Here is an 18,481-nt window from a genome sequence, read left to right on the forward strand (position 1 = left end):
TGTTTTCTTTCTTTCGGTACTGGGAATCACACTTAGGACCTTGTGCTTGCCAGGCAGGAGCTTATGCCACTGAACTATATCCCCGGCCCTTGGCCCTTTCAAAGACAACTGGCTGCTTCTCACCTTCATCCACAGGGGAATTCAAGCCCAGGATTCCCAAATCTGGCCTTTTAAGGAAACGCAGAAATTCAGATTCCAGCATGAAATCTACTAACTTTTAAATGGTGACATCTATTTTAAAATGTTACAAGTTGGGGCTGGAGATATAGCTCAGCGGCACAAGCGCCTGCCTGGCAAACACAAGGTCCTATGTTTGATTCCAGGTAGCAAAAAATAAAGCTGTTATAAACTGGGCGTGGTAGTGCATGCATGTAATCCCACCACTTGAGACGCTGAGGCAGGAGGATCCCTGACAATTTGAGGCCAACCTAGACCACATAGTGAGTTCAAGGCCAACCTGAACTATATAGCAAGACCCTATCTCAAAAAACAAAATAAAAAACAAAACAAAACAAATGTTACAAACGCTGAAAGGGTTGAAATCTGATATCTGAATCAACATATATCAGGCAAGATTTGCTTCTCTAGCAAGTGGACAGTGCTTGTTCTAACACTTTCACAGGATTCCCAAAAAAACGGTCTCAGTCCCCGCCACCTAATCCCCACCTCACCCCCACCACAGATCCAGGCACACCACACACCACCCCGCCAGAACTTATTCAAGCTACAAAGAAAGACAGGTGAACTCACACATAAAGAGAGGGTGCCCAAAATACTCTCATAGGTGCCCAAGTAATGGGAGGGTGATGAGGAAAGGAACCCCAGTGTTCCGTTTTTTTGCTTCCTAATCTAATTAGAGAACCCAATAACATATTCTTTGTTCCAAGACCAAATTTAATTTACAATATTATATCTGCCTTGGGGCCGGGTTTTACTAATCTCCAGCACAACGCTGAGATACACTAGCCAGAACGCCAATATGCTCTTATTTGGTGTTTAATCCTCTCATGCATCCCAACTAAATATTTCAGTTTTACAGCACACTGTCTTCAGCCGGCATCCAAGCCGGACACCCCGTGCTCTCCACCAAGCCAGCCCACTCAGGAGGCGTGGATGTAAGCACCTGAAGAGGTGGATGGTAAACAGAAAGAAATGGGAGGAAATTGGCCTGCACTCGAGCACTATCGCTCCACCAGAGAAGCAGATGGCATTCCTTGCATAAATTATTATTTATGCATGGAATTCCCCTCTGCCTATTACCAAATAAACCATTTTTAAAAATCCTTTGTTGAGCCTGTTGTGAAGTCCCCTGGCCAAATTCCAGTGTCTACTCCCTCCCGAAGCCCCTCCCTGCAGTCATCAGGAGGGTGTGAATCCAGGGTGGCCCAGGCGGCCAGCCAGGCTCCCCAAGCCACCAGGGCTCCACAGAGGCAGGGTCAGAGAGCACGCAGGGAATGCCACACTCTGGAGGCTGGGCATGAGGATATTCCACTACTCCCACAGCAGAAAGGGATAAGACGGCCCCTGCCCTCAGCTGTACCCTCAACAATAACACCCTCAACCATCAGATGCCACCAAGGTGCCCAGGACATAGGGACACAGGGCGTGGACCTTGGTATGCATTCTCTCTTGCAGTCTGTGAGCTACCCGCTAGTCCCTAGCTTGAAACAGAATAACATACTGATCTTTAATTTTTTTAATTTTTTTTTGGTTTTTTTTTTGAGATGGGGTCTCACTATGCAGTTGAGGCTGGCCTTGAGCTCACTTTGTAGCCCAGGCTGGTCTCAAACTCACAACATCCTCCTGCCTCAGCCTCCTGAGAGCTGGGATTACAGGTGTGCACCACCACGCCTGGCATCATACTAATCCTTAAAAAGTGAAGTGACACGAAGCTCAGAGATCAAAAATACTGTTGATCCTGGTGGCCATGGGCCCCATTTTTGAGGAGCCACAATCACATTTAATGTTCGAGGCAACTCCTAAAGACAGTTACATTGCCGCCATTTTCTGTCACTGGGGAAACTGAGGCTGAGTTTGATGATGTAATTTCTCCAAGGCTCCACACGCAGCAGAAGGGAGTGACAGAATTTGAGTCCAGATCCCTAAGAACCCATAGGACTACCCAGTCTTATTGGATCGCTCACCTGCTCTTTGCCCTGTGTACCACCCTGTCTCCTACTCTGCCCTTATCCCCTCACCAAAACAAGAACCTGCTTCACACACAGATGTCCTAAACCTCCTTATATTTTCAAGAACAGCAAGAGAATTATGTGCTTTAGCAAACTCCTTGGGAGACAGAGAAGTCTCCACTGCCTGTACCCATGGTCTTGACATTTATGATGTCTTCGGCTCCATGGCATTATGACCAGGAAATGGGTAGGACTGAAAGGAATCGTCCTCTACTTTGACTCCTATATTTCCTGGAAAAAGCTTACCCTGCTCACCAAGGAAATAATGAACATCAGACTTCCCTGGGCTTGTGATAGGGCAGATTCAGCCCAGTGAATAAAAAGGGTTCTGGTGCCAAATCCCACATCTGTTGCTCCTGGGTGTGGCTCAGGAATCCCTGTAACACCTCAATCTCTCCATCTGTGAAATGGAATTTTAATCTTCACTTTCTAGGATTATTGTGGAGACTTCAGCAAATCATGCACTGGGTCTTTTTAGTTCAGAATTAGAGACGCCCTTCCCACCATGACCACGTTCATACAGGCACAGAAAGGCAACAGAGACAGGGACAGGGACAGAGAGCATGTATTGAAGAAATACTTGACCTAAGGCACACCGGTAATCCCAGCACTCAGGAGCCTGAGGCAGGAGGATTATTTTGAGTTTGAGACCAGCCTAAGCTACAAAGTGAGTTCAAGGCCAGCCTCAACTGCGTAGTGAGACTCTGTCTCAAAAAGACAAAAAGAAAAGAAAAGAAAGAAATATTTGACCTAGAATATTCTTTGATACTTTCTACACTAACTTCTTTTTGTTAAAGTGCTGGTCATGATTCACAGTCCACTACCTGGGCACTGCTTCCTGCTTGACAAAGCTTGCAGCAAAAGCTTTTCCCGGCCGGGTTCCTCTCTGCACAGCCCCATCCCACCTCTTTGCTCCCTTGGCTGGAGTAGAGGGCCCTTCCTTGAGGTGGGATTCTAAAGTTACGAAGAAACTGACCTGTAGAGGGTGCTGTTTGATGCTGTTGGTGAACATGGCTTGGTTTTTCTTTTATTGCATCGGCTTTGGGGAACATGAGACCAAATCCTCCCATTTGGACCAGCTCCCATCCTCCTGCCCTACACTCCAGCCATCTTGGGCCTGGCTTGTTAGCAAAGGCACATGAACAAGGACCCACTGTCCACCGCACCGAGGCAAGGCGGCGTTCTCAAGGCTCTCCTCCCCCTGGGGCACTGCACTGGAATCCCCGTGCCGCTCACCCAGTGCGTCCTGAGAGTCTGCAGTGCAGCCAGCACTGCACCAGGCACTCTGCACAGCGCCCTGGGCTGTGTGACATGGAGACTTGCTTGACAGATGAGAATGTGAATGACACAGTTGATCCCAACCCCAGAAGTGGAGACAAGGTGTCAGACACTGAATCCCACAAAAGTGACAGACTGTTGTTTTACCTGACACAAACGAAGGAGAGATGGTTACAGATCACAGGAGGGGAAGCAACTGGACAGGCTAAGGAGACACGCCTGGGCCGGATCACTAAGATGTAAGGGACAAGATGACTCAGGCTGGCAGCCCGAGGGCCGCACCTGTCCCGCAGACACACTCTGCTACTCTGCAGGGTGTTTTTAAACCTGGATTTCCACCTTCCCTGAAAAACGCAAGTGCAGCCACCAAGCCATGTGCCCCAAGTGTGGGAAAACAACCGCAGGGGCTGAGCCTCAGCTGCCCGCTACGGGTGGACCACAGTCTTCCAGCTCACCCCAGGGGCCACCGCTCCCTCACTGGTCCTTATTTACAGTCTCTGCCAGGCTTCTGGAAGCATCTGAGTTTAAAATTCTTGACCTACCGTGAATTGGGGGCAAATGTGGATCAGAAGGCAGAGAGTTTCTCAGCTTGGTGTTGGAGGAAAGGTGTTTTCCTAACATGCAGATCAGCTCCTCAGGGCAGGAAAGCAGAGGCAGATTCTAGGAGAAGCCTCATCTAGCCAGGAGTGAAGGCGTTGCCCATGCCCTGGCCTCCAGGGTCTCCCCTCAGGGTCACCTGCTGCAGGGCACCTAGCTCAGGTAAAGCAGGGAAATCCTCATGTGACGCCCCACTGACTCCCTGAGCTTCCAGTATGCGGCTGTTTCTAAACACAGTGAACCTGCAACAAGGTCAACACTTGGGTCAGTCCCGCACCAGGGGGAGAGAGGAAGAAGGTTGAATTAGTCTCTGAACAGTGATCCATGAGGGATTATCTGCCTCCACTGCTCATCTGTCCCAGTGGCACATCCATATCAGCCCACCATTTTTCAAGCTTGATGAAACCACGGGGGACTTAAATTTCATGCAGCTCATTGTGGAGCACCATGATAAACTAATACATGAAACCTCAGGGAGCACAATTTTCTGCTAAATCTGGAACACATGTTAACAATTGCTAGCAGACCCTGAGCACTGTGTTAAATTGTGTTTAACTCTGACATTACCTTCAATAAGACAGGCACCATCCTTGCAGTGTTCCCATTTTACAGATGAAACAGGTGAGATTGGAGAGGTCGAAGGACTTCCTGCATTTAGCAAGTGGTCATGACAGCCTGGGCTGATTCAGCAACCTCTGCTTAAGTGGAGAAAATCTACCGATCCGCTTGATCCTATCAAGGGAGCATGACAAGTATTCATTCTTCCTCACAGTGTGAGCCAAAACTCCACGATGGGCCAGACTCAATTCCTGGCCTTGCGGCATTTGTATGTGGTGGCAAAGGGAAAAGAGGGTCCTGCTCTTACAGCTAAAAGAACCCAGTTAGTCCATTTTAGGTCATCAGTGCTTTTTTTTTTTTTTTTTTTTTTGGTTTTTCTCCGGTACCGGGAACCGAACTCACAACCTTGCGCTTGCCAGGCAGGCGCTTTTGCCACTGAGCTAAATCCCCAGCCCCTAGGTCATCAGTGCTTAATCCTACCCCAAACACAAATGTTTATGTTTCATAGCAGCTTAGTTAGATGTTTTTCCAAAGCGTCTTCAGGCTTTACTCTTTAATGATTCTGTAAGTTCATGAGTGTAGGGCAGTAAGGGAGGAGTCCACAGAGACAGTGAGGCTTTGGCTCAGTCTTCCAGCAGGGTTAATGCTCAGATAAGCCAGGCACAGGAAATATGCAGTAGGGCCGGACAGAAGTACCAAGGTGGCAACTTGCGTGTCTCCAAGTGACTGTAAATAGGTCTCCTTCTCTGAAGTGCAGAGCTGGTAGGAAATGGAGCAAGATAAGGCAGAGGCCAGATGCAGGAGGTCTTGAATTCCAGGCTCCTGAGGTGGAGCCTTGCTGGGGGACATTGGGAGCTGAAGAATTTGAAAGGAAGAGGCAAATGTGTGGGTGTGCAAGAGTAAAGCCGCGGAGAAGCTGGGCGTCAGCGGGAATCTCCCACAAGGCCATTCCAGCAGCCGCACTCAGTAGGTAAAGCAGGAAGGCCAGGAAAGGGCAAAGAACAAGCTGAGCACAGGGCATCGCACCGGGGTACCTCTGAGGCCCCCAGACCCTCACCCTCAGCCCAGGCTGTACGACTCTCTGTGGTGGGAGTTGTCCTGCGCCTTTTAAGGGTGATGGCAGCATCGCTGATCTCTCTCCACTCCTCACGAGTAGTACAGCCCTCCGGCCCTTGGGACAACCCAAAATGCCTCCTGACATCGCCACATGTCCCCTGGGAGCAAAACTGCCTCTGCTTGAGAATCGCTGGCTTGTGGAATCAAAGGAATGATCCTTTCCAGAAGCCTGACAGCAGGCAGAAAGTCAGAAATGGGGAAACGGGATCGAGTCCATTGGGTCTGGTGATTGGTAGTTGCTGGATTCCTTCCAGAAAGCTCCTTCTACAGTGATTTAAAAATGGGACCAAGCAAGGATGTCCAGTCTCGGAGAGGCTGGCCTTGAGAATTAAGTCGGCAGCCATGGACTGGGATCTCTGCCTGCCGGTAAAAGAGCAGAGTAGGAAGCAGCCCCCCTCCCCCTGTTCCTCCCCCGCCGTCAGCACTACCTCTAGCCCAGTAAGGGTCCATCCTGGAGACAGATGCTGCCGAAGGACCATAGCCAAGCTAGGTCAGCGAGCCAAAATGTGGAGACTTTTGAGATTGCCTTGGGTTTGGCACTTACAGAACAATAAACCGAGTCTTTGAAGCAAAGTTAAACAAAGGAACCATTTGTCTATGCTAGTAGCTACAAAGTCAAGCAGGACTCCAGTGAAGAACTAAGAAATAAAAGGAGAATGCCAAGCTGAGATGCATCTAATATTTACTGGGTCCAGCCTGGGACCTTCTGCCAGGATCTGAGGGCTAAAGGCCAGTGAATGAGAAACAACCAAGTGTATTCAACGCAACCTGGGACATGTCGGCTTTGGGTATTATGTTAAAGATATCTTACTAATTGTTTCTTCCCTTCTCAGCTCCCTTAGCGTATGCAGTATGTTAGAAATCCATAGGGGAAAGGACAACTGTAACCAAAACCACACATTTTTTTTTTTAAAGGCACAAAGATTTTCTTCACTGCCTTTTGATTGCTCTTGAAATTCCCATGAATTAATGATTCCGCATTGTTCTTACCTGATTTCCTCGCGTGCTAAGGCGCTTGCCCAGACGCTTCTCTTTGGACACATGGCTGGCATTAACATGCTTAGGGGCTCTTGTCTCCCTTTAGCATTCCCCCGCTCACTTGGGTTTTAAGCTAACAGCCCTTCTTTCCAAGTGACTCGCCCCCTCGCTCCCAGACAAGCCACAATCCCATGAAGAGAGCTTCAAGGAAGAGCCCAGCCATGCTGGAGGGCAGAGAGGCTTTTCTGCCTTCCCTCCAAGTTGGAGTTAGGTTTTTAATCATAAGAGTGCAGTTTCTTTCCTTATTAGTAACTGTTCTTATCCAGACAAGATCAACTCAGTAGGGTTGGAGAAGAGAGAGTCCAAGAAGTCGGGGGTGCTGAATGTTATTTTGTGCAAGTCACACATTTTGACACCTCCTCCCTTCCATGTCTCTGGAGAGAAAGGAGACGCTGGTCACACTGCTCACGCTGGCTGCAGGTGTAGCTCAGTGAGAAAGTATGTGCTTAGCATGTGCAAGGCCTGAATTTGGTCTCTAGCATCAGAAAAACCTTATTCTTTCTTTCTTTATTTCCCCCTGAGTAATAATACTGATATGACTACTACTGTGGGAATATATTATTATCAGAATTATTGACTCTTAGCTGTACTATCTAGTTTGAAAGAATGTCCCCAGGGGCTGGGGATTTAGCTCAGCGGCAAAAGCGCCTGCCTGGCAAGCGCAAGGTCGTGAGTTCGGTTCCCGGTACCGGAGAAAAGCCGAAAGAATGTCCCCAGACACACAATGGTCACTCTCTGGGCCAATGCTATGGACTCTCCCCCTGGACTCCCGTTTCCGGGGAGTACATCAGAGTGTCTCTTCTGGGGGCCAACTTGGCTGCAGTAGCACCCCCAAAATAGAGGGACCCATCAAGTCACAGGGTCTCTATAGTGATAAACCAAAAAGATACCTTCCACTGTCTTCCAGAAAGAAATTTTAGAATAGAAAGGCCAAGGGTTTACTTTAAAAGTTTCCTTGGAAGATAAACTCCAGAACTGGGGTATAGCGCAGTGGTAGAGGATTTGCCCAGCACCAGAGCCCTAGTTCCAGCCCTACCACCGCAAATTAACAAAAGTTTAAAACTCCAACAACGACCTCAGGGTGATCAGGATTGGAAACTCTTGTAATTTTCTTGTCTTTGTCTACTTTACAGTTTAAATGAACATGTATCTCTTTGCATCACAAATGATATTATTAGCTGGAATCTTCTCTGCCATTTCTCCACCCAGAAAATGTCTATTTTAAGCCAAGTGTGGCTTTTAAATGTCTAAAAGATAACTGTGTATGTCAACCACCGTGAGGTCTTTCTGTTTCCTCGTGTGTAAATTAGGGTTGGCCCCTACCTTATTTGGAGGCACAAAACTCTGAGCTCTTATATGAAAGTAACACCCTAGGCAGGAGATTGAGGTCGAGTCCTCAGCCCACAGACCATACTTGGCCTGGGTTCACGCGCCTACCCTGGGCTGGTGACACGTGGGCGTTCGACCTTCAAATACCACCTCTCTGCCGCCTCGACCAACTTTCAGAAACAACCCACGGAATCAAGGAACACCTTCCCTAGGTTGTGCTGTTGTTGGTTTTTAGGAGAGGGTCCACTCAGCCCCAGAGTGAAGCCCGAAGTGCCAGATTCCTGAGAAATCACACAAAGAGGCCTGTTCTAGAAAGGACTTTCCACCGCCTGACTGCCTCAGGGCACCGGCAACCACCTTTCACAAGGCAAAGGCTTTCTTGAGCCAGTTGTGGGAATGCACATCTGCAATCGCCGCTGCTAGGGACTCTGACAAGGGAAGATTGCAAGTTTGAGTTCTGCCAAGGCGAGATACCTAGACCCTGTCCAAAATTTTAAAAATTAGATTTAAATTTTAAAGCCGGGGGGGTGGTGGGAGGGATGGGTCGTAGCGGTGGAGCGCTTTCCTAGCATGCAGAGGACCCTAGGCTCATGGGGGGGGGGGGCGGTTCCTACTGGGAACGGTCACATCCACTTCCACCCTGAGGACATTTCCTTCCCCTTCACTTTATTGCAGTCGTTTTGGTTTAAAATTAGAACTTTTTCTAAACTGGTCCTTTATACTTTTTTTTTTCTTGCAGGGGCATCTCAAACGCTGTGCCTCACAACCGAAGCATCTGGTTGTTATTTCTCTGCTTAATTTTTAAAATTAAAAATTATTAGGAGCAAAGCCCTCAACCCTGCCCCTCCTTGCCTAATAAAACCTAGGGTCTTGCTTTCAAACTTGATGCTTAGAGGACGACGGGTTTCCAAGCCGTGGGGGTTCAGGCTCGTGTTGCCGCTCTTAGGATTCCGCGGCAGATTTCCCCTGTCCGCGTCTGCTTCGCGGGGCAGCGCGCGCTGTCAGTAATGATGGGCTCATTTTCACCACGTCTTACGCGGTTGAACAGCTGCCTCTGGAAGACTTTCTCTTCCAGCAATTCCTCTTCCCCCGGCCCCACTGCAGACAGCCTCGAAGAGTCTCCGGTGGGGGCGGAGGGAGCGCGCGCCCCAGCCCTGCCGTGGAGCCCGCGCCCTGCCCCCACCGCCCTCCGCCTGCGCCCCGGCCCTCGCGGGCGTCTGGACGCGGCGATCTCCGTGGCCAGTAGAGGGCGCACTTACTTTACTTTCGCAGACCCGACCCCAGGGCCGCCGCGGAGAGGGCGGAGGTAAAACACTTTGCAGCAAAAGCGAGCCTGGGGATTGGTCTCTCCCCGCGTTTGCGGCAAAAGCTTAGAGGCTGGAGTCATTTTCAATCCTTAAAGCTGAATCGCGTAGTGAGCTTGATCTGGGGGAAGTTACTACTCATTTAACAATTGAACGCTGAGCTGCAGACTCAACGGGTAATAACTTCTGAGTGTCCGCGCTGCACACTCGCCCCGCCCTTTTTTTTTTTTTTTTTTCTTTTTGCAGAGGGTAAGAGTGGGAAAAGTTTTCTTAAAATACCTTTGGGTGAGGGAGCAGGGATGAGAAGATTGCCTTTGTTTGGAATGCCCTGGGAAAATGCAAACTAGCAAATGCCAAGGGCGTGTGCATTATATATTAAATATTGATCTACTCGGGAAGTGAACGAATCGTGTTTCAACTTAGGCAATAAATGAGGCCGATGTGTACAAGAAGTATGTATACACATATGCGGAGTATATAGAATGAATGCAGTTTTCGTACAGTATTCAGAAATTTAGTGAATGAAGGGAGAAAAAAATGCCTGAAATTGTTCATTAGCTCAAAACACACCCCGTCCAAGACAGGCAGAAAACCAAGACTTCTTTCCCCTCGGCTGATCAAATCAATACAGTGTGCGTGTACGAGCGAGCGCATACGGTTAGGAATCAAGTAATAAAGGGGGGAAATCCTGAAAGGCTTTGAACATCCGGTTTGTCCGGCGAGGAAAGAGTTAACGGTTTTCTTCACAAGGGTCTCGGGCGACTCCTCAGGCGGGGTCCGCAAACTCTCCTCCTCCTCCTCCTCCTTCTGAGAAGTCCGATCCCGAGGTTCGGGTCCCCTGTCTCCTCCTTATTTGCCGGTCTACCGCCTTTGATTTCCCCCAAACCTGGGATCCTGAGGCTGGTGTAGATCGGCGCCACGGGACCCAAGGAGGATCTACCGCCTCTGGATCGTGGCTGGGGCGCGCGAGAGGTGCTCGATGTGCACCCGGGTGCACATCGGTGGAGCGCACGGGGGCCGGGTGGCTCCCCCAGGGCGAGCACCCCCAGCCACACTCCTCCTCTGCTTCGGCTCGGGCGCACGCAGGAACGTCTCAGGGATTAGCGCGTCCTGGGAGAGCAGCCGCCTCCCACGCCGGGCTCCGTGGAAGTCTATGCGGGCGGGGGGTGGTCTGTGCTGCCTGGCAGCACACTGGCGGATTCATTCAGGGTGGAAGATGCCCGATCGAGATAGCTGCACACATTGAATGCATCACACGCGTATACCCCGAGAAATGTAATAGGTATTTATGCGCAAAGAGCTCTCCAAGTATACGTGGCAATAAGTTGCAGCTATTTAAATAATTCTAGGCATTATCCTCCCTAGACCTCTGTTGTTTATCTCCACCTACGCTAACGCTGCGCACACTGAGCGCACTTTTGCGCTTTTTCTCTGGGGGACTTGATTTCCAGACGCTTCCTTCCCCCCGGCCCTCGGGGCGTGCGTGGGGTGGCCGTGGGTACACGGCGTGTTCGCAGTGTTGAGGGCAGCTGCTCCACCTGTGGTGGCTGAAACACGCAGGGCGAGAATGCAGTGCGCCCGAGACTGCGCCAGAGGATCAGCAGAGAAAGGGAAAGGATTCGAGCGGGTGTAAAAGAAAATGGTAGGCGCGCGCAGTTAATTCATGCTGCGCCTTACTGTTTACATCTGAGAGCTGGGGTGCCGGGCTGAGGGCTGTCTCCTCCCCCTTCCCAGCCAGCTACCCAGAAGCGCCCCTCCCGGGTTCCCAAAGCAGAGGTCGGAGGTAGGAGGGAAAAAGATTCTCCGGCGAATCCCCACCCACCAGCCCTTTATAACAGGAGGGTCTGAGCGGGAGGACCCCTGAGCTGCGCTTCTCGCGGCCGCCGCAGCCGCGCCCGGGCCGTCGCAGCCGCCTGGCTGCCCTCCAGCCTCCAGAAGGGCTGGGCTTTTCAGAGGCTTGGCGGGAAAAAGCTGAGGGGGAGGGACCGACAGCAGCAGTATAAAAGTCGATCTTCTGGGCTTTATCTGACTCGCTGTAGTAATTCCAGCGAGAGGCAGAGGGAGCGAGCGGGCGGGCCCGCCGGGGTGGAAGAGTCGAGCGAGCACAGCGGCGCTCCGAGCGTCCTAGGAAGCAGACCCGGAGCGACAGCGGCTTCGCCTGAGGCCCCGCCGCCCCTCCCCGCCCTCCCGCTGACCCCACCGTCGGCCCGCAGCCCTCGCCTCGTCCGAGAAACTTTGCGCGTTGCAGCGGGCGGACACTTTGCCCTGGGACTTACAACACCCGGCGAGAACGCGGGAGGCTATTCCTTCTGTTTGGGGACACTTCCCAGCCGCTGCCCGGACCCACGCCTCTGAAGGGCGCTCCTCGCCGCCGCTGGAAGGCTGGATTTCCTTCGGGTCGTGGAAAACCTAGTAAGCACCCGGATCTATTTGTCTTTCATTTATCTTACGCTCTTAATGCTGCGATGCATCGATTGCCAAGGCGGGGTGCCTTTCGTTCCTGCGCTATTGACACTTTTCTCGGAGTAGTTGGGGTCGGTCGGGGTGGAGTGGGCGGCTGATCTGGCTCGGGGCAGAGTGACTTGTCAAGCTGAGTGAATGGCTAAGGGAAATGGGGTGCGTTTTAAAACTAGGATTTTTTTTTTTTTACTACGTTGATGATGACCCTGTCCAGTTGGACATTCCTGCTTTATTGCATTCATTAGCACTGGGGCTTGGGGGCTCCTTCGCAGTGCTCAGAAAGCCCTTGGTATCTGAGCTCCATGGAGTATGGATCGCAACACTGCGTGTGTCGGGGAGAGAGCTCCGCTGCCGCCAGCTCGTCCCTGTCCCCGGGAGGGCATTTAAATTTCGGCTTACCGCATTTCTGACAGCCGGGGACGGGCACTGCGACGCGTCCCGCCCGCGGCGATGCCCACTCGCCCCTGCTCCTTTGGAGAAGTTGGCATTTGGCTTTAAAAATACTAATAATAGTAAAATGTAGAAGCTGATCTCCCGCGGGAAACTAGGTCTGGGACTAGGAGGCGAGAAGTGAAAGGGGAGGCTGCGGCGGGGATGGGTCCGATTCGCTCGCTCGCGGGAGGCCGGGCGAGCCTGGGCACCCAGCCTGGCTCCCCGCCACCGTGCGCTGGGGCTCCCGAGCCCCGGGATGCGGAGGGACGGCGAGCAGCCGGGCTCTGCCTGCTCCGGAGCAGCTGCTCCCCTCGGCCGGGCCGGGAGGACTCCGCAGGCTCGCGGCGCAATCGCTGCGGGTCTCTGGCGCAGTTGCGTCACCGCGCTGAGTGTTCAGGGAGGCGCCCCCGCTATTATGGAACAGCCCCCTTTTTTATTTGCGGGGATTGAAGGATCGTTAAAGTCGGAGGCTGAGCCGGCCCCTCCAGCCGGCGAGAGAAAAGAAAAGCCGGCAGAGGAAGGAAGAGGGCGCGCTGGGGTGGGGAGGAGGGAGGGGCGGAGAGGGGCGGCGGCGCCCGCCGGCGGGGGCAGGAGCGCGGCGGGGGCGCGGAGGGGCCTGCGCGGAGGGGGCGCGCGCCGCGGCGCCTCTTCGCCTTTCTCCTTCAGGTGGCGCAAAACTTTGCGCCTTCGCTCTTGGCAGCTTGTACTCCCCACCGCCGCCTCTTAAGGAGGCCGAGGCCAATGTAGATTCCTGGGCGTCTGCGGGGCTGACTCCCAGGCTTTGCCGCCCTGCTCCAATGAAGCGGGGGCACTGCGGGCGCCTCGCAGCTGTCTCGCCGAGTGCCCGGGGAGGTCCCAGAGATCGCCCGCGGGCAGTGAAAGGGTGTCTGTCCCCCACCCGGTCCCTCGGGGAGAGCGCACTGCAAGGAGTGATTCGGGTGGGAGCGCTGCGCGGGCTTTGGCACCCAGAGACCCCCTTAACTCGAGACTGACTGCCCCCTTTGTGTGCCCCGCACCCAGGCTGCTGCCACCATGCCCCTCAACGTCAGCTTCGCCAGCAGGAACTATGACCTCGACTACGACTCGGTACAGCCCTATTTCTATTGCGACGAGGAGGAGAACTTCTATCAGCAGCAGCAGCAGAGCGAGCTGCAGCCGCCGGCGCCCAGCGAGGATATCTGGAAGAAATTCGAGCTGCTGCCCACCCCGCCCCTGTCCCCGAGCCGCCGCTCCGGGCTCTGCTCGCCCTCCTACGTGGCGGTCGCGTCCTTCTCCCCCGGGGGAGACGACGGCGGCGGCGGCGGCAGCTTCTCCACCGCCGACCAGCTGGAGATGGTGACCGAGCTGCTGGGGGGCGACATGGTGAACCAGAGCTTCATCTGCGACCCGGATGACGAGACCTTCATCAAGAATATCATCATCCAGGACTGTATGTGGAGCGGCTTCTCGGCGGCCGCCAAGCTCGTCTCGGAAAAGCTGGCCTCTTACCAGGCTGCGCGCAAAGACAGCGCCAGCCCGAGCCCCGCCCGCGTCCATGGCATCTGCTCCACCTCCAGCATGTACCTGCAGGACCTGAGCGCCGCCGCGTCCGAGTGCATCGACCCCTCGGTGGTCTTCCCCTACCCGCTCAACGACGGCAGCTCGCCCAAGCCCTGCGCCTCGCCGGATTCCTCCGCCTTCTCGCCGTCCTCGGACTCCCTGCTGTCCTCCACGGAGTCCTCCCCACGAGCCAGCCCAGAGCCCCTGGTGCTCCATGAGGAGACCCCGCCCACCACCAGCAGCGACTCGGGTAAGTGTCCTCCTTTTCCCTTTGACGGCCACTTAGTAGGCATTGCCTTTCCTTTTGCATATTTGGAGGGAGAAATGGGGGTTGTGGGAGCTCTGTGGACCCCTGAGCTGTAGCCTCCCCCGTCCCGTCCCCTAGACCTCCCTGGTGGTCGTCCTTGCTTCTTTCTCCCCTCCCGCCCCTCAGGAATTTCATTGGGGTTTTTAAATCTTCTGGCTTATCTTGCAATTCAATCCACTCCTTTTACCTCTCAAGCATTGTAATTGCCCTGGAGGGGGTGTGAATGGGGATCAGAGAGAATTGGTCTTTAGGAGAGTGAAAGAATTGCCTTCCTCTTCCCCTCCCTTCCCTCTTCCCCTCCCTTGGGAAAGGAAAGATTGGAAGGTGATGGACTAAGGACCTAGGAAAATGAGGAGAGGAAGTGACTGGCGGCAGCCTCCTGCTACAGCCTTATCCCGGGAGCTAGTGAAAGTGCCTTGAGAGTGGAAGGGCAGAAAGGCTGGCCCTTTTCCAGCTTGTTTGAACACTTCAAAGGAAATCCTTGCCAAAAATTGGGCTTCGTTCGTCCTGCACCCAACCACTAGGACTTTTGGCAAAACTAAGAGGCTTTTTTTTTTTCTTATTTTTTGCACTTCCAGTAAAGTAGGAAGTTGCTGAAGTCATACCAAGAGATTTGAAGCTCTCATTCACACCCCCGGAGGGCTTCTGGGTAAAGTCCCTTCAGAAAGGAGGTGCTTGGGAATGGCTTTGCTTAGGGTGTGTCCAAAGCCTCATTAAGTGTTAGGTAAGAACTGGCATGGATGCCAGTGCCATACCCTGGTGAATTATAATTTGCTTGCCTGTGCCATAATCCCAGCTGTCGTCCTCTTTATCATACTGCCTTTCTGGGGAAAATAAAAGGAATAGTTGGCTACGTTTGACTCTTTGGGGGGAATCTTTCCCGGAGTCCGGGCTCAATACATCAGTGCTTTCTATCTGCATGGCGATAATTTAATCTTGACATCACTGGCTTTAAAGAAATGATGCTAACCAGATGATACTGTTTCCTTTCTTAAAGAGGAAGAGCCAGAGGATGAGGAGGAAATCGATGTGGTCTCAGTGGAAAAGAGGCAGCTCCCTGCCAAAAGGTCAGAACCTGGGTCACCCCCTGGAGGACACAGCAAGCCTCCCCACAGCCCCCTGGTCCTCAAGCGGTGCCACGTCTCCACCCACCAGCACAACTACGCCGCACCCCCATCCACCAGGAAGGACTACCCCGCTGCCAAGAGGGTGAAGTTGGACAGTGGCAGAGTGCTGAAACAAATCAGCAACAACCGTAAGTGCGTCAGCCCCAGGTCCTCAGACACGGAGGAGAATGACAAGAGGCGGACACACAACGTCTTGGAGCGTCAGAGGAGAAATGAGCTGAAACGGAGCTTTTTTGCCCTGCGTGACCAGATCCCAGAGTTGGAAAACAACGAAAAGGCCCCCAAGGTAGTTATCCTTAAAAAAGCCACGGCATACATCTTATCTGTCCAAGCAGAGGAGCAGAAGCTCATTTCAGAAAAGGACTTGCTGAGGAGGCGGCAGGAACAGTTGGAACACAAACGTGACCAGCTACGGAACTCTTGTGTATAAGGTGACCCCAAGGGACCGGAACTGAGCGCGCCTGGGTTCTCAGCTCCTTACTGAGGGAGAGTAAGGAGAAAGATTCCTGTTGCTAGAACTGCGGCAGTTATGAATGAACTCATATGAATGCATGGTGGGTCACAACCTCACAACCGTGGCTGAGTCTTGGGGACTGTAAGGTTTAGCCATAAACTGCCTCAAATAGAACTTTAGGCATAAAAGAGTTTTTTTATGCTTGACTTCTTTTTCCTTTAACAGATTTGTATTTAAGAATTGTTTTTTAAAATCTTAATGTTGACCAACTTTCCCTGTGTAAATATGGTTATTAAATGTAAATAACTTTAATAAAACGTTTATAACAATTATACAAGATTTCAAACATGTATTATAAACCATAATTTTTTTTATTTAAGTACATTTCCTTTTTAAAGTTGATTTTTTTTCTATTGTTTTTAGAAAAAAATAAAATAATTGGCAAATATATCATTGAGCCAAATCTTAAGTTGTGTTCCGTTTATTGTCTCTCTCCCCCCACACACACACCACTGCCACCACTACCATTTTTTCCATCCATTACAAATTAACAGAATTTGACCTTTGCGAGGGCAGGTTTACAAAGATGAAGAAAGTTAGCCTAAGAAAAGCAAGAGGTTTTCTTTGTCAAAATGGGGCTGGGAGGGGCTTTAGCTGTCAGGGTTATAAGATGCTTCCTCGTGTGGGTGATAAGAGTCACAGTTGATAGTTAAGGGAAGAGCAAAAGGTGGGTGAGAAGGTTAGAGGTAAGGAAAGAGGTTAGAGTTAACAGTTAAGTATACAAAGAGGCCTGACTGTGAGAGCAGGTCCCTTCACTCAGGAGCCCAGGCCACCCCCCGGCTCACATCAAACCCAGGAACTCTGCAGTGAGAGTTGCGGGGGAAGAGTCGACTCCCCTTTTGCTCTTGGCCTAGTGCTCCCAGGTGCCAGCACCTTACTTCACACGGTTATCCACAGCCTCCAGCCCTGGGAAATGTTACTACTCACGCTACTTTACTGACAAGGAAAGGGAAAAGTAAAAGAGCTCACAGGGTTATGGAACTGCCCTCTGCACACAGCAAAGAGAATCCAGGTCCTCTGTTGAAAAACCTCTCTTCAAGGCCCGGCTCTAGAGTGCAGCTGACTTGGGTCCTGATCAATGGGCCGAACCTCCAGGGCAACCCCAGGAAAGAGGTGCTATTGATTTCTCTGTAGTTCAGAAAGGAGACGGCACAGATTGAGCTGCGGGACTCAGACCCAGGCTGTCTGCACGACCAGATGGTCTCTAAACAGGCAGGTAGGAATAAACTGGAGGCGTTTGAGAACAGGATTCATGATCCACCCAACCCGGAGGGGATAATACATTCTAAATTTCAGTATCTAGACCCGGTGCCACCTGAGTTTCCCCTTGATTTGTTTACCTTGCTTTGTTTTTTATTTTGTGTTTTCATTGTTTAATTTTCCCATTCCCGTTGAGAAGCCCACAGTTCAACCCTTCCTACCTAAGAATTCTTTACACCAGACCGCTGCTTGCTCCAGGAAGGAGCCAGGTTGGAAATGCTGCTGCTCGGATCATAAAATCAAACATGCTTGGCTTCTTGTCATGTGAGTCATTATTTTAGAAACTGCAAACTCTCCTTCCTTCCAACCACTTTCACACCCGTGACACATGCTTGCCATTAGTCCATGAGAAGGCAGTTTTGAATGGATGTCTTATTAATTATAAGCCACGAACACCCACGGCCCGAACTAGAACAGTCTACAGAGGGCGATGGACGGGAACCTCGCTGTCCTAATTACCTCATTGTCTCTGTCTCAGAAAAGGTATTCAGCTCCCTGCACTGTCTTTGGAATTTTAATCCACCCCCACCTATAAATCAATAGATAATTACTGTCTTTGACCCCAAGAGTAATCTATTCAAGTCTAGTTCTTGATCTTTCTTTTGTGTCCTTCGTCCCACCCTCGGCCTCTAGCTGCCACACCCTGTATCCTAAATTCAAAGGAAAATACCCCAGCGGACTGCAGCAGTTCAAAGTGGTATGGAAGCGCGGGGGCGCTCTTAAACGGTTCTCTTGGCCCCTTTGTGGCCCAGGGCTGGAGCGAAGCCTTGCAGTGACTCACTTGGGAACTAGGAAGGTGTTAGTTTGAGTCACTAAGTCCAGGCAAGCCCAAAGAATCGCAGAGAAGGTGCCTCACTAGGAAAACAACAACTCGTTCCAAAGGATCGGGAAACGACGGCAAGGATGCCGAGCTTGGCTGCGGAGATGGAAGGGAACCATTCCAAGCACCTATTAGGCCACCTCCATCCAGATCTACCCATCGAGGGACTGGGCTGGGCACAGGACAGATGCCAGCTGCTTTCCAGAAAGTCAGGCTGACCTTGACCGCAATAAAAATTGGCCCTCCAGCCCATCCAGAGTCCCAGGGGTCTGTGATTTGTGCAAACTGTTTCATAGACGATCATCAGGATTCGGGATGGAGGGGAGAGGCTTGCAGTTTGGTCCGGAACAAGCAGGAAAGAGTAAGCGAATGCTGAGTCTGTTTTTACCCATGACACTGTGGAATGAAGGGCTCCCCTGGGGGACTCCTGGAGTGGTTTTGTGTGGGGCGGAATGTATAAAAAGGAAGGAAGTGTTGTTTCATGCTGCCTTTTGGAAGCAACAAAGGCAATCAACATTATAAAAGCAATCAATCAAACTTTAAAATGAACCAAGTTTTTATAACCACAGGCCAATACTTAGACCACTCAGAACTGGGGTGTGCAAGCAGAAAT

The 18,481-nt window shown here is 51.6% G+C and overlaps 1 protein-coding gene across 1 annotated transcript; it reads left to right on the forward strand.

Annotated features, from left to right (window-relative positions):
• Positions 1 to 11,290: 11,290 nt before the first annotated feature.
• Myc (v-myc avian myelocytomatosis viral oncogene homolog) lies at positions 11,291 to 16,141 on the forward strand. The gene is made up of 3 exons (XM_005397989.2): positions 11,291 to 11,821; positions 13,322 to 14,090; positions 15,145 to 16,141. The coding sequence occupies exons 2-3, from the start codon at positions 13,334 to 13,336 to the stop codon at positions 15,702 to 15,704; spliced, it is 1,317 nt and encodes a 438-aa protein (XP_005398046.1). The 5' UTR covers positions 11,291 to 11,821; positions 13,322 to 13,333; the 3' UTR covers positions 15,705 to 16,141.
• The last annotated feature ends 2,340 nt before the right edge of the window (positions 16,142 to 18,481 follow it).

Source organism: Chinchilla lanigera, unplaced genomic scaffold, assembly GCF_000276665.1.
Source record: "Chinchilla lanigera isolate Chin_1 unplaced genomic scaffold, ChiLan1.0 scaffold00060, whole genome shotgun sequence".
Lineage (NCBI taxonomy): Eukaryota > Metazoa > Chordata > Mammalia > Rodentia > Chinchillidae > Chinchilla > Chinchilla lanigera.

Coding starts and splice junctions, on each gene's coding strand:
- Myc (XM_005397989.2), top strand. CDS start 13,334: ATGCCCCTCAACGTCAGCTTCGCCAGCAGGAACTATGACCTCGACTAC. Junction 14,091..15,144: donor CACCACCAGCAGCGACTCGG/GTAAGTGTCCTC, acceptor CCTTTCTTAAAG/AGGAAGAGCCAGAGGATGAG.